Here is a 14,216-nt window from a genome sequence, read left to right as displayed (position 1 = left end):
AATGGACAACCTGGAAGAAATGGACAAATTCTTAGAAATGCACAACCTGCCAAGACTGAATCAGGAAGAAATAGAAAATATGAACAGACCAATCACAAGCACTGAAATTGAAACTGTGATTAAAAATCTTCCAACAAACAAAAGCCCAGGACCAGATGGCTTCACAGGTGAATTCTATCAAACATTTAGAGAAGAGATAACACCTATCCTTCTCAAATTCTTCCAAAATACAGCAGAGTGAGAAACACTCCCAAACTCATTCTACGAGGCCACCATCACCCTGATACCAAAACCAGAAACGGATGTCACAAAGAAAGAAAACTACAGGCCAATATCACTGATGAACATAGATGCAAAAATCCTCAACAAAATACTAGCAAACAGAATCCAACAGCACATTAAATGGATCATACACCATGATCAAGTGGGGTTTATTCCAGGAATGCAAGGATTCTTCATACACGCAAATCAATCAATGTGATACACCATATCAACAAATTGAAGGAGAAAAACCATATGATCACCTCAATAGATGCAGAGAAAGCTTTCGACAAAATTCAACACCCATTTATGATAAAAACCCTACAGAAAGTAGGCATACAGGGAACTTTCCTCAACATAATAAAGGCCATATATGACAAATCTGCAGCCAAGATCATTTTCAATGATGAAAAACTGAAAGCATTTCCACTAAGATCAGGAACAAGACAAGGTTGCCCACTCTCACCACTCTTATTCAACATAGTTTTGGAAGTTATAGCCACAGCAATCAGAGAAGAAAAGGAAATAAAAGGAATCCAAATCAGAAGAGAAGAAGTGAAGCTGTCACTGTTTGCAGATGACATGATACTATACATAAAGAATCCTAAAGATGCTACCAGAAAACTACTAGAGCTAATCAATGAATTTGGTAAAGTTGCAGGATACAAAATTAATGCACAGAAATCTCTTGCATTCCTATACACTAATGATGAAAAATCTGAAAGTGAAATCAAGAAAACACTCCCATTTACCATTGCAACAAAAAGAATAAAATATCTAGGAATAAACCTACCTAAGGAGACAAAAGACCTGTATGCAGAAAATTATAAGACACTGATGAAAGAAATTAAAGATGATACAAGTAAATGGAGAGATATACCATGTTCTTGGATTGGAAGAATCAATATTGTGAAAATGACTCTACTACCCAAAGCAATCTACAGATTCAATGCAATCCCTATCAAACTACCAATGGCATTTTTCACAGAACTAGAACAAAAAATTTCACAATTTGATGGAAACACAAAAGACCCTGAATAGCCAAAGCAATCTTGAGAACGAAAAACTGAGCTGGAGGAATCAGACTCCCTGACTTCAGACTATACTACAAAGCTACAGTAATCAAGACAGTATGGTACTAGCACAAAAACAGAAATATAGATCAATGGAACAGGATAGAAAGCCCAGAGATAAACCCACGCACATATGGTCACCTTATCTTTGATAAAGGAGGCAGGAATGTACAGTGGAGAAAGGACAGCCTCTTCAATAAGTGGTGCTGGGAAAACTGGACAGGCACATGTAAAAGTATGAGATTAGATCAGTCCCTAACACCATACACAAAAATAAGCTCAAAGTGGATTAAAGACCTAAATGTAAGGCCAGAAACTATCAAACTCTTAGAGGAAAACATAGGCAGAACACTCTATGACATAAATCACAGCAAGATCCTTTTTGAGCCACCTCCTAGAGAAATGGAAATAAAAACAAAAATAAACAAATGGGACCTAATGAAACGTCAAAGCTTTTGCACGGCAAAGGAAACCATAAACAAGACCAAAAGACAACCCTCAGAATGGGAGAAAATATTTGCAAGTGAAGCAACTGACAAAGGATTAATCTCCAAAATTTATAAGCAGCTCATGCAGCTCAATATCAAAAAACCAAACAACGCAATCCGAAAATGGGCAGAAGACCTAAATAGACATTTCTCCAAAGAAGATATACAGACTGCCAACAAACACATGAAAGAATGCTCAACATCATTAATCATTACAGAAATGCAAATCAAAACTACAATGAGATATCATCTCACACCAGTCAGAATGGCCATCACCAAAAAATCTAGAAACAATAAATGCTGGAGAGGGTGTGGAGAAAAGGGAACCCTCTTGCACTGCTGGTGGGAATGTAAATTGATACAGCCACTGTGGAGAACAGTATGGAGGTTCCTTAAAAAACTATAAATAGAATTACCATATGACCCAGCAGTCCCACTACTGGGCATATACCCTGAGAAAACCATAATTCAAAAAGAGTCATGTACCAAAATGTTCATTGCAGCTCTATTTACAATAGCCCGCAGATGGAAACAACCTAAGTGTCCATCATTGGATGAATGGATAAAGAAGATGTGGCACATATATACAATGGAATATTACTCAGCCATAAAAAGAAATGAAATTGAGCTATTTGTAATGAGGTAGATAGACCTAGAGTCTGTCATACAGAGTGAAGTAAGTCAGAAAGAGAAAGACAAATACCGTATGCTAACACATATATATGGAATTTAGGGGGGAAAAATGTCATGAAGAACCTAGGGGTAAGACAGGAATAAAGACACAGACCTCCTAGAGAATGGACTTGAGGATATGGAGAGGGGGAAGGGTAAGCTGTGACAAAGCGAGAGAGAGGCATGGACATATATACACTACCAAACGTAAGGTAGATAGCTAGTGGGAAGCAGCCGCATAGCACAGGGAGATCAGCTCCCTGCTTTGTGACCAGCTGGAGGGGTGGGATAGGGAGGGTGGGAGGGAGGGAGACGCAAGAGGGAAGAGATATGGGAACATATGTATAACTGATTCACTTTGTTATAAGGCAGAAACTAACACACCATTGTAAAGCAATTATACTCCAATAAAGATGTAAAAAAATAAAAAAAAAAACTACATAAACTAAAAAAAAAAAAAGCAATAATCTTTAGGGAATTCTTCCTTTCCTGTGTGTGTTAACTTCAATGCAAATTGTTCAAATATATCAACAGGAAAATAAATGTTATTTCATAAAAAAAACCTCAATGCCTAATGTTTTGAAAGTGACTCAGGTTCAGTACATACTCATTTAATCCAGTGAAGGCCCAGATGCTTTCCTGGGGACTTTTTGTGTCCCTATGGAAATTCACATAAATATTTATAACAGTGTTCTTGCAGTAATGCTCTTTTATATCTTTTCTCAGTGGAAAGTTCTGGCTGGTCAGGACTGACAGCAAGATGAAAGTAGCCTGGGTCTTTTGGCAATCTCACTTGGGTCCCAGAGACATCTCAACGTTAATTCCTCACTGACTTAAAATAAAATAGATGTAACACAAAAATAATTCTTTTTACCAGACTCAACTTTTGCATTTTTGTTTTTGTTGTTATATCTCTTGTCATCTGGAGCTTGGCTGTGAAGTCACTGTGGCTTCAAATTCCATCCTCATTATTTTTAACTGTGTGACCGTGGGCTAGTTGGCTTAGCCTCTTAGTAACTCTGATCTCTCAACTGTAAAACAGGGCAGCGCTTGGAAGAGTTAAATGAATCAACGCATGCAGAACACTTACAACTTGCCAGGTGTGTAGGAAGAGTCCAAACGTATTGCTGTTGTTATTACTATTATTATTATGGCGCTAGTGTTTGTTATTTCCTCAAGAAGCTGTGGTCTGTTTCTTCGTTTTGTTTTTTTATTTAAGTATAGTTGATTTACCGTATTGCAGCAATCTCTCCTGTACAGCAAAGTGACTCAGTTATACATATATATACATTCTTTTTCATATTCTTCTCAATTATGGTTCATCACGGGATGTTGAATATGGTTCCCCATGCTCTACAGTAGGACCTTGTTGTTTATCCATTCTCGATGTAATAGTTTGCATCTAACAACCCCAAACTCCCAATCCATCCCTCTCCCTCCCCTCCTCCTCCTTGGCAACCACAAGTCTGATCTCTGTGTGTGTGAGTCTGTTTCTGTTTTGTAGATAGGTTCATTTGTGCCATATTTTAGATTCCATATATAAGCGATATCATATGGTATTTGTCTTTCTGTTCTGACTTACTTCACTTAGTATGATAATCTCTGGTTACATCCATGTTGCTGCAGGTGGCATTATTTTGTGGTTTTTTATGGCTGAGTAGTATTCCATTGTATATATTACCACATCTTTATCTATCCATTCATCTGTCGATGGACATTTAGGTTGTTTCCATGCTTTGGCAATTGTGAAGAGTGCCGCTGTGAATATAGGGTTGAATGTATCTTCATGAATTATAGTTTTTTCCAGGTATATGCCCAGGAATGGGATTGCTGGATCGTATGGTAGTTCTATGTTTAGTTTTCAGAGGAACCTCCATACTGTTCTCCACAGCGGCTGCACGAAATTACTTTCCCACCAACAGTGTAGGAGCTGTGATGCGCTTTAATGTGGGTTTTTATAGGTGTCCACATCTAACTTCTACAGAAATGATCATGTGAGAATGTTCAAGTGTACCAAGATGATTATCAAAAACCAAGGAAATGTCACCGAAAACAAAAAATGCTCCATTGTTTTATTTTTTGAAAGGTGGGTCTTGGCAAAAGGCACATTAGCTCCAGAAAAAGCCTGTTCTAATGGTAAAGGCCTGGGCATTCAGAAGACCTCTGTCCCCAATCCAGATATTCCCTATTTTATTAGCTGCCTATGTGACCTTGAATAAGTCTACTCAATCATTTTAGTCTCAGGTCTTCACTATAAACCAGTAATAACTGTACCTGGTTTGACTCTCTCAGAGGGATATTACAAATATCACGTGAAAACATAAAAAGACTTTATTTGTATTACAATAAATATTATTTCTACGTTATTGAACAACTTCTTAATGAAAAGCAAATTTCTATTAGATACGAGATCATGAATCAAGTTCATGTAATAGAAAACTGACCAGACTAAGAATCCGAAGTCTTGGTGTACCAGTCACATAATGTTGGGCAAGTTGATACTCAAAGATCTTATGTCCCTCACTATGAAGCTCTCCTAGTAACATGCGATCTACCTGTAGGTCAAATTAGATTACCTGTAAGAAAGCGCCCTGTAAGTTGGAAAGATTCTTGTTAACATAAAATATTTTCATACTCATTATTTATATAATTTAAGCATTCAAAGATGGTAGTAGTTATTGCTGAAATTTGTATTTTGAAGAACTGATGTCTCAAAGGTAATTTCCCTTGGACTAGGTGCTTTACGTGTTTTGCAGTCGTTGTGATAGTGTCATGAATTTATCAGTTACCTCTTTCCTAATTAAGACGTTCCTTTCTTCAGTGAATTAACATGAGTACAATTTTGGACACCTCCATATTTGGGGGAAAATGTCTCTATTATATTTTAGAATCTTTAGTTTACAGGATAATTCCCAAGAAGAAAAAGAATGTTGCTAGAAAGATTGTCCTTATAACAGGAGCTGGAAGTGGACTTGGGGGGTTATCGGCCATAACATTTGCCAGCCTTGGAGCCATTTTAGTTCTATGGGACATTAACGAAGAAGGCAACATGGAAAGGTGTCAAATGATCAAAGAAAAGGGTGATGTGAAAGCATTTGCCTACACATGTAACTGTGGCAACAGGCAAGACGTCGACAGATTTGCTGATCAGGTAAGCTGATTGGTGTTCTTAGTTTCTATGCCCAAGAAAAGCATTGCATCTAGTATGATTTTACAACGAGAAGAGGAGAAAATCTGTCATCCACTTCCTCTGAGAGTTCTGTGTGCCTCTCGCTTGATTCTGCACGTCAGAAATCTGACTCTGTGGCCTCCAGAAAGGGAGACGGAAGAAAACAATGCAAGTGGGCATTTGCTGAGCCTTTTGAGTTGTTGCCCAGCTGCTTTCTTCTGGTGACTCATTTGCCATCAGAGGTCAGTAGAAACTAGAACTAGCACTGGCTCTGCTGTTCATTTACCTAGTTACCTGTCCTCTCTACGTCTCTGTTTCTTTATCAGTAAAATGAAAAGACTGGACCAGATGATCTTCAATACGACACTCAGCTTTAACTTAAGTCTCTTCATGGTATGATTCCAATGTACATCCACTGTCAACCTGTACTGAGGGTAGAAAGTATGGAGAATAGGGAAGAAGCATTAAGCACGTTTCTAGACTAAATTTTCTCTTAGATTTAGCCTGTGGATATTCGTTCTAACTTCACACTAAATATCGATAAATACTTTAATAATAACAGCTATTTGCTGTGCAGTTTCCACGCACTCTAACAACGGTCTAGCTGCTGAGTGGTGTTTCGACCGTATGCCTTGGGTGAGATGCAGTGAAGCTAAATACACAGATGAAGCAGAGAAACCAGAAATAGAGTCACAGTCCTGCTAGACTAACAGTTCCCTGGGGAGAACACGGCATGCCACGCAGGGCCACCAGGGGAAGCACCAGGCTGGTCAGGAGGCAGGTGAGACAGAGGACGTGGACCAGAGACTTTATTGTGGTTTCCACAAGTAGGAACAGGTGAGGCAGGACCAGCAGGCTTAGGATGGATTGATCTGAATCATGTCAGCAGGATCTGGGCCACACAGAGCATCCCTGGCCGTCTGATACCTGACCCTGGGGCGATTAGGACAGGTGTATGGTAGTCTACAGAGTGAGAGCCCAGTAAGGGAGGTGCTTGGGGTGCAGACTTAATCAGCTGATCAAGAGGGGGAATGGACTAGCCTCTAGACAGGGCCTCAAAACTGGGTGAAGACAGGACAAGACAAAACACAGTATTAACCAGGAGCTATTATTCTAAACACTATAGGCACCTAATAACTCATTTAATAAAACACACGCAGCCCTCTTGGGAGTATATTGTCATCACCCTCCCCATTTACAAATGAGGAAACTTAGGAGTGAGGAGAATGTGTAAGTTGCCCAAGATCCTGAAACTGATCATAGGCGGAGCCAAACCCACCAGGACTTAGAGTCAAAGTCGCTCTCATCCTCTGCACCATGATCTGAAAGGGTGCACACAGCTCGGTTTGATAGCAGAATCTCCGAGAGACTGTCCTTTCCTCTGGCAATCCATGCTCCAAGTGTAGAATACACTTACTCACTCAGAAAACATTGATCAACTCCCGGCTCTGGGACACTTACCTTCTGAAACCTCCTCTTCACTTTTCTCCTTCAATTTCTATCGCCTCCATTTTTCTTTGGGGCCCCATAGGATTTGTTCTTTATAATGCACCACCAGCTAATGAGAATATTAACCTAGGGATTATATATAGATCCCTAGGTGTATTTTATTTTTTTTAATAAATTTATTTATTTATTTAATTTTAGTTTGGGCTACGTTGGGTCCTCATTGCTGCGTGCGGGCTTTCTCTAGTTGCAGTGAGCGGGGGCTACTCTTCGTTGCGGTGCGCGGGCTTCTCATTGCGGTGGCTTCTCTTGTGGCGGAGCACGGGCTCTAGGCACGTGAGCTTCAGTAGTTGTGGCTTGCGGGCTCAGTAGTTGTGGCTCACGGGCTCCAGAGCGCAGGCTCAGTAGTTGTGGCGCATGGGCTTAGTTGCTCCGCGGCATGTGGGATCTTCCCGGACCAGGGCTCGAACCCGTGTCCCCTGTATTGGCAGGTGGATTCTTAACCACTGCACCACCAAGGAAGCCCCCACTAGGTGTATTTTAGAACAGAACAAGTGGAATCAATATCAGTTCTTATTCTGCAAAAGCAAAAACAGTGTGACAGGAAAGGTTCACAGATGAAGGTCTTTGGGGTGAGCTCAAGGAAGGAGCTTGCGGAGGAGGGGCCCCAGTCCCAGTGCCAGCACTAAGTCACAGATCAGGACTCTGAAGCCTGCAGCATTATTATATATAGTCTTTATAATAAAGTAGGTACTATAACATTGTCCACTCTACTGATGACAAGAAACCAAGTCATGAAGGAAATTAGTGATAGAGCAGAGCTGTGATTCCATCTGCCTGGCGTCAGGGGCCCTGGTGCCTCCCCAGTAGTGACCCACAAACGTGTGAGCAATGAAACGACGGCCTCACAATCCTCTTCCTTTTATCAAAAGTATTGTAATCTCCAGCACCCCCCACGGATCTTTCCTTTTTGTTCAAAATTTTCTTGCTGTCTAGTAGAAAACCAGGCTAAAAACATTAATCAAAAACTGTCTTTTCACCATTGAATATGATATTAGCTCTGGGCTTTATATATGACCTTTGTTATACTGAAGTACGTTTCCTCTTTAAGAATTATTTTCTCTACTTCTTTGTTCTAATATTATTATTTAAATAACAATATTAGTAAGAATTGATAATAATATGTGATTAAGTGATATAAAAGTAAAAAGGTGTTATGAGAGAGAATAAAGGACATATACTTTAGAATGGGGAGGAGGAGTCAGTGATAGTTTCTCAGAGGAAGTGACATTGAAAACTGAGACCTGGGGACTTCCCTGGCAGTCCATGCTTCCACTGCAGGGGGCATGGGTTCGATCCTTGGTTGGGGAACTAAGATCCCACATGCCACACAGAGCAGCCAAAAAAAAAAGAAAAGAAAAGAAAAGAAAAGAAAACTGAGACCCAAAAGTCAGAGAAGTAGGAATTAACTAGGTAAAGAGCAAGTGGGAAGAGCATCTAAGTACCCTGCACAAAGCCCTTGAGATCAGAAGGAAATGGGGATTCTTAAGAACCTGAAAGAAGGCTGCTGTGTCTTAGCACAGTGAGGAAAGTAGAGAGGAAAGTCAGGTGAGGTTAGAAACCATAAATACACTTTTCCCCCCAGAGGAACCATTGTTCACCATTTACCATCACATCACTGTTCATTATACTTTTCTACTTTTGTTTCTTTGAAATTCTTTATAATAAATATTTTAAATAAAATAATGAATTAAAAATTCATATTAGCTGACGGAACGGCCATAAAGGGAAAATGTAGTATTATTGGAAATAGACTTCTAGAAAATTTGAAGGAAGTGTGTCTACAAAAGAACTCTACACAGAAGAGTTTAAAAGCTCTGGAATTCAGCAGAGATAAGGTATATCTGGTTGGAAAGGACAGCCGTGAATGGCAGGAAGAGTTTCAAATGATAAAATCAGAAATGACACCTTTGCGTTTGCTAAGAAACTTTTGCTGATAACTTAACAGAACATTAGTTTCAAAAGCTAGAGGGTCAAGGTCACAGAATAAATGTGACCAGCCAAGAGGAGGTGGCATGGTAGCCAATGAAAACAGTGATATTAAATGATGGCCCATATAAACGTGGAGTTCCTAAGTTCATAAAAGGTAAAAACAAAGTCTCTAGAAAAAGAAAGATGAATAATCCGAACCGGTAGAGTATGAAATGAACAATGATGTGTAGATTATATTTTTTCCAGCTTCATTGAGACATAATCATCATATAAAATTGTGTGAGTTTAAGACGTACAAATGTGTTGACTTGATACATTTATATGCCGCAAAAGGATTACCACCATAGCATTAGCTAACACCTCCATCTCATCACATAATTACCATTTCTTTTTTGTGGTGAGAATATTTAAGATTTACTCTCTTAGCTACATTCAAGTATGTAACAAAATACTGTTAGCTATAATCACAGCTGTATTTTAGATCCCCAGAAATTGTTAATGCTATAACTGGAAGTTTGTACCCTTTGATCAATATCTCCCCATTTCCCCAACCTCCAGCTCTTGGTAATCACCACTCTGCTCTCTATTTCTATGAATTTAGCTCTTTTACATTCTCCGTACAAGTTATATATCATACAGTGTTTGTCCTTGATTATTTCACTTTTCATAATGCCCACAGGTTTCATCCAAGTTGTCACAAACGGCAGGGTTTCCCTCTTTCTCCTGGCTGAATGATATTCCACTGTGTATTTGGATTTTCTTTATCCACACCAGATTTTCTTTATCCATTCATCCACCCACGGACACTTAGGATATTTCCATATCTTGGCTATTGTGAATAATGCTGCAATGGACATGAGAGTGCAGATATATCTACAAGATCCTGATGCCAAATCCTTTGGATTTATACCCAGAAGTGGAATTGCTGGATCATATGGTAGCTCTATTTTCAATTTTTTGAGGAACCGCCGTATGGTTTTTCATAGCGGCTGCACCAATTTACATTCCCACCAGCAGTGCACAAGGATTCCCTTTTCTCCACACGCTCACCAGCATTTGTTATCACTTGTCTTTTTGACGATAGCCATCTGACAGGTATGAGGTGATATCTCATTGCAGTTTTGCTTTGCATCATGACTGAGCACCTTTTCATGTGCTCGATTTCAGGTACCTGTTGGCCATTTGTATTTCTTCTTTGGAAAACTGTTTTTTAATAAATGTTGGAGCCCTTTAGGCTATGGTTCTAAGGAACTTTTAGGAGAAAAAATATAAAGACTAATTACCAACATTTAATTACAAGAAATCGATCAGCTTTCAATAATCAGCTGAGATAAATAGAATTTTTGAGGCAGTGTAGTTCAAATAATAGAGAAGCATAATATAAAAGTATACGATGTCAAAGTAATGCCTAATGGGAGCTTTATTCCATGCTTATCCCATCTCAACTCCAACTGATTTCACAAACATCTAAGTCTGCTTAATGTGGTAACAATAGTCTGCCTAAAGTAAAGACACATGACGCATGCTCAGGGGATTTTTCCTTTTGGTCATAAAATTTTGCAATTTTGCTTCTTAATAGTGTACAATTGCTTGATGTTTGGACTGAAAGCGAGAAAAGAAAAATACAAAAAAAAAAATCTCAAAGCAGTTCCTTCCATAGGTGTAGACCATCACATAGCAGAAAATCAATAAAGGCCAGGCGTTCACTCTAAAAAATTAAATGTATTAGCACTGGTCCCAATGTTGGTCACGAGAGAAAACACAAGGCAGTTGCTGATATTTACATTTGGTTTGCATATTTAGAGACATCTAATTAATGACATCTAATTAATTACTGTAATCTAATTAATTATCAAGTTAATAACTTGATATCTAAAATTTAATAATTAGTGCTCACGATGGCAGCAAAAAAATACCACTCTGACAATATAACTTTTTGTTGTTTTCATTCCAGGGATCCACTTCTGCTGCCTATACTGGAGCAGGAATATGTTGCCCCAAAAGTTTTAAATGCTATTTTAGAGGAACAGGTTTACTGGATAATAAATGCTGTTTTAGAGGAACAGGTTTACTTGATAATGCCCACACTTTTGCATGTTGTGTTGCTCCTTAAAGCGTAAGTTAATAATGACTTCTCTATCATTTTGGTTATGTGTGAACAAATTGTCTCATCATTGCTTCCTCTTTTGCCAGAAAGCAACCTCATACCTTTTAAATGATAAAGGAAAAGTAATATTTAAATAGTTCAAGGGTAATTTATTGGACCGTTTCTATCTGGGCTTGGTTACTCCAGACACTGAGAAAATTTAGAAACTATTGGGTCTTACAGAGTACAAATTATTAACTTCAAGAGAAACAAATAGAACACCAATTTTTTTGGTGAATTCTTTTGGTTCAGCTAATGTAAAATTCTATTTTGAAAACAAAGGACAAATAAACCTCAGTGTGTTGACGGAAAAGTATTAAGGATATTTGGCAAGCTCCTCACTGCTTTTAGTAAAAGAGCACCGGCACCTTCATGCTAAGAGTTCTGGAGTCTTTGCGGGTGCATTCAGGCCAGGCCCACTGTCTTCTCTGGAACAACATCTCACATTCATCAGGAGGCTATATGTGCCCGACTCTGCACAACAGCCTTGCATGCATTTTATCACACTTACGGAATCTGAGGATTACAGAGAGCAAGTCATTTTTATAGGATTAAACAGCTAATAAACTCTGGAACAAAGTTTTCATCTGATCACGATCTTAAGCTCTTACCATCAGATATACTCCTCCCCTGCTGTAAGTTACTAGCAGAGTGGAAAACACAACCGGTGATTCACTATTATGAAATTATGTTATTAATAAATCTAGGACTCTCTTTACTCTTTATACCCTCTTCAACATATGTTTGGGACCTGTGGGTTTATTCACGCACTCCCTGAACAGGGAGGCACACAGGAGATTCTAAGACACCACCTCCCGTTCATCCTGCCTTGGCTGCTGATCTAGGTCAAAGTCCCTTATGTTGCAAACCCTCACATCTGTCCCTGACCTTTGCAGCACCCACCATACCTGTGGGTTGCGCGTATGATATCTGTCCTCCTTGCTGATAGCACACACGGCCTGAGGGCAGGACACAGTTTTCTGCTCCACGCTCCAGGCTGAGTACCTAACACAGAATATGCACGCAATAAATAATTGCTGAGTTGAGCAGAGCTGAGCTGATCTAAGCAGAATTCAGCCAAAGGCACAGTTCCTCTCTCTTCAAGAAACTAAAGCAATGATTCTCCACCTCGGGTGTCCACTGGAATCACTTAAAACAACTGATGCCTACCCCCTCCCGAGGAATTCTGCTTTAATCGGTCTGGTTTTCTTTCTACTTTTTGCTACCATGTGTTTGTTAGTTTAGTAAATCAGGATATACACAGTCTTACCACAGAAGGCAGTGAGTTAACATATGAAGGGACTTCCCTGGCGGTCCAGTGGTTAAGACTTCGTCTTCCAGTGCAGAGGGGGCAGGTTCCATCCCTGGTCGGGGAGCTAAGATCCCACATGCCTCGTGGCCCAAAAACCAAAATGTAAAACAGAAGCAATATTGTAACAAATTCAATAAAGACTTTAAAGACGGTCCACATCAAAAAAAAAATAAAATAAAATAAAGGCTAAGCTGTGGCCTGAGCATTGGGATTGTTCGAGGCTCCCTGGTTGTCGGACTGCGCTCAGCGCACGTGACGCAGTGTTTGCCCGTCCTTGTCGACGGTGACGCGTGCAGTGTGAATCACGACAACTCGCACGTCGTGTAATTCAAAGTAATCTTTACAAAGATGTCCCTTTTCTATTTGTTTGTTTTGGGGGCGGGTTTGGCTGCGTTGTGTAGCTTGTAGGATCTTAGTTCACCCACCAGGGATGGAACCCGCGCCCCCTGCAGTGGAAGCACAGAGTCCTAACCACTGGACCGCCAGGGCAGTCCCTAAAGATGTCACTTTGACTCCTTTTAAAGGATTCTGCTGTTTTTCCTCTGCTTTTCTCTAGAATAGTATCTCCAGACATGATGATCACCCTTGCCGAAACATTGGAATGGACACTTCCGTGGCTTCGTTGACAGGTCAAGAGAAAACAGGTGACGTTCAGACTGAAAATGAGAGGAAACACCTAGAGCTGAAGCCTCACATGCGGTAATAAAACCAAGTGTTGTGAGGATAGACCATTTGGAGCTCTTCCTCACGCTTAGAGCAGTCCAGTCTACCAAGGATTACTGAGGCTTTCAGAAGGGCTAGGCTACTTCCCAGGACATGGTTTGCACACTGATAATTTCCCTAGGCGTTCAAATTATATATTGGACAGTTTTTCCTGTCACTTTTTAGTTTGGTAAATAACGATAGTGCAGCCATTCCAATGAACTCAGAGAATATAATGTATTAATAAAAACATATTAATGCAAATTGACACTAATTTAATTTTTAAATAGTATAGGATACTTTTAGAAAAGGAGTCATTATAAATAATGACCTTGTAAATCAGCGTTTTAGGATGGTAATTTTTCAACATCAGATGTAAAAAACATTTCAGTTTTGCAATGAAGAAAATAACACTTTTCTGTTTGCCTATTAATTCCTACTGGAGTTGGATGACCACATCAAGGTCCTTAGGGAGATTGAATCTGCTTATTGGACAAAATAAGTCCACAACTAATCATGTTTGTTTGCATCTGAACATGCCAAAAATTCCTAACTTCTTTATTCCATAAGAAAAAAAGTACACATTAGACTAGGTACTGCTGGTTTGAGGAGGAGACTTATTTTCATAATTCGGTCAATAAAGTAGCCTTAACTCTGATGAATTTGTATACACAATAGGAGCCACTCCCCTTAAAAAAGTATATACTCGTTCGAATGTGCACCTCACCTTGCCAGCTCTCAGCAAACTTTCCTAAATGACGCTCCGAGTTTGGAAATGTTCTTGAGCTGGGTTACAGAACAGCAACGTAGCTTTGCCTCTAACAGGTCAAGAACTAGTGAGTAACGGTAAAACCAAAAAAAGAAGTATCAAGTAAAGTAAATATTTGTTAACCAAAAAGTGAACACTCAACACATAAGATCTATCCCATTATTGGGGACGTAATATTTCTGTATT

General features: G+C 39.4%; 1 protein-coding gene across 1 annotated transcript; it reads left to right on the top strand.

Annotated features, from left to right (window-relative positions):
* The first annotated feature begins 5,324 nt into the window (after nucleotides 1-5,324).
* LOC136137340 (short-chain dehydrogenase/reductase family 16C member 6-like) lies at nucleotides 5,325-13,185 on the top strand. The gene is made up of 5 exons (XM_065895738.1): nucleotides 5,325-5,645; nucleotides 10,186-10,196; nucleotides 11,056-11,131; nucleotides 11,168-11,217; nucleotides 13,116-13,185. Exons 1-5 carry the CDS (start codon nucleotides 5,325-5,327, stop codon nucleotides 13,183-13,185), a joined length of 528 nt encoding a protein of 175 aa, XP_065751810.1.
* The last annotated feature ends 1,031 nt before the right edge of the window (nucleotides 13,186-14,216 follow it).

Source organism: Phocoena phocoena, chromosome 17 (genome assembly GCF_963924675.1).
Source record: "Phocoena phocoena chromosome 17, mPhoPho1.1, whole genome shotgun sequence".
NCBI lineage: Eukaryota > Metazoa > Chordata > Mammalia > Artiodactyla > Phocoenidae > Phocoena > Phocoena phocoena.
This window is presented reverse-complemented; position numbering and strand designations above follow the sequence as displayed.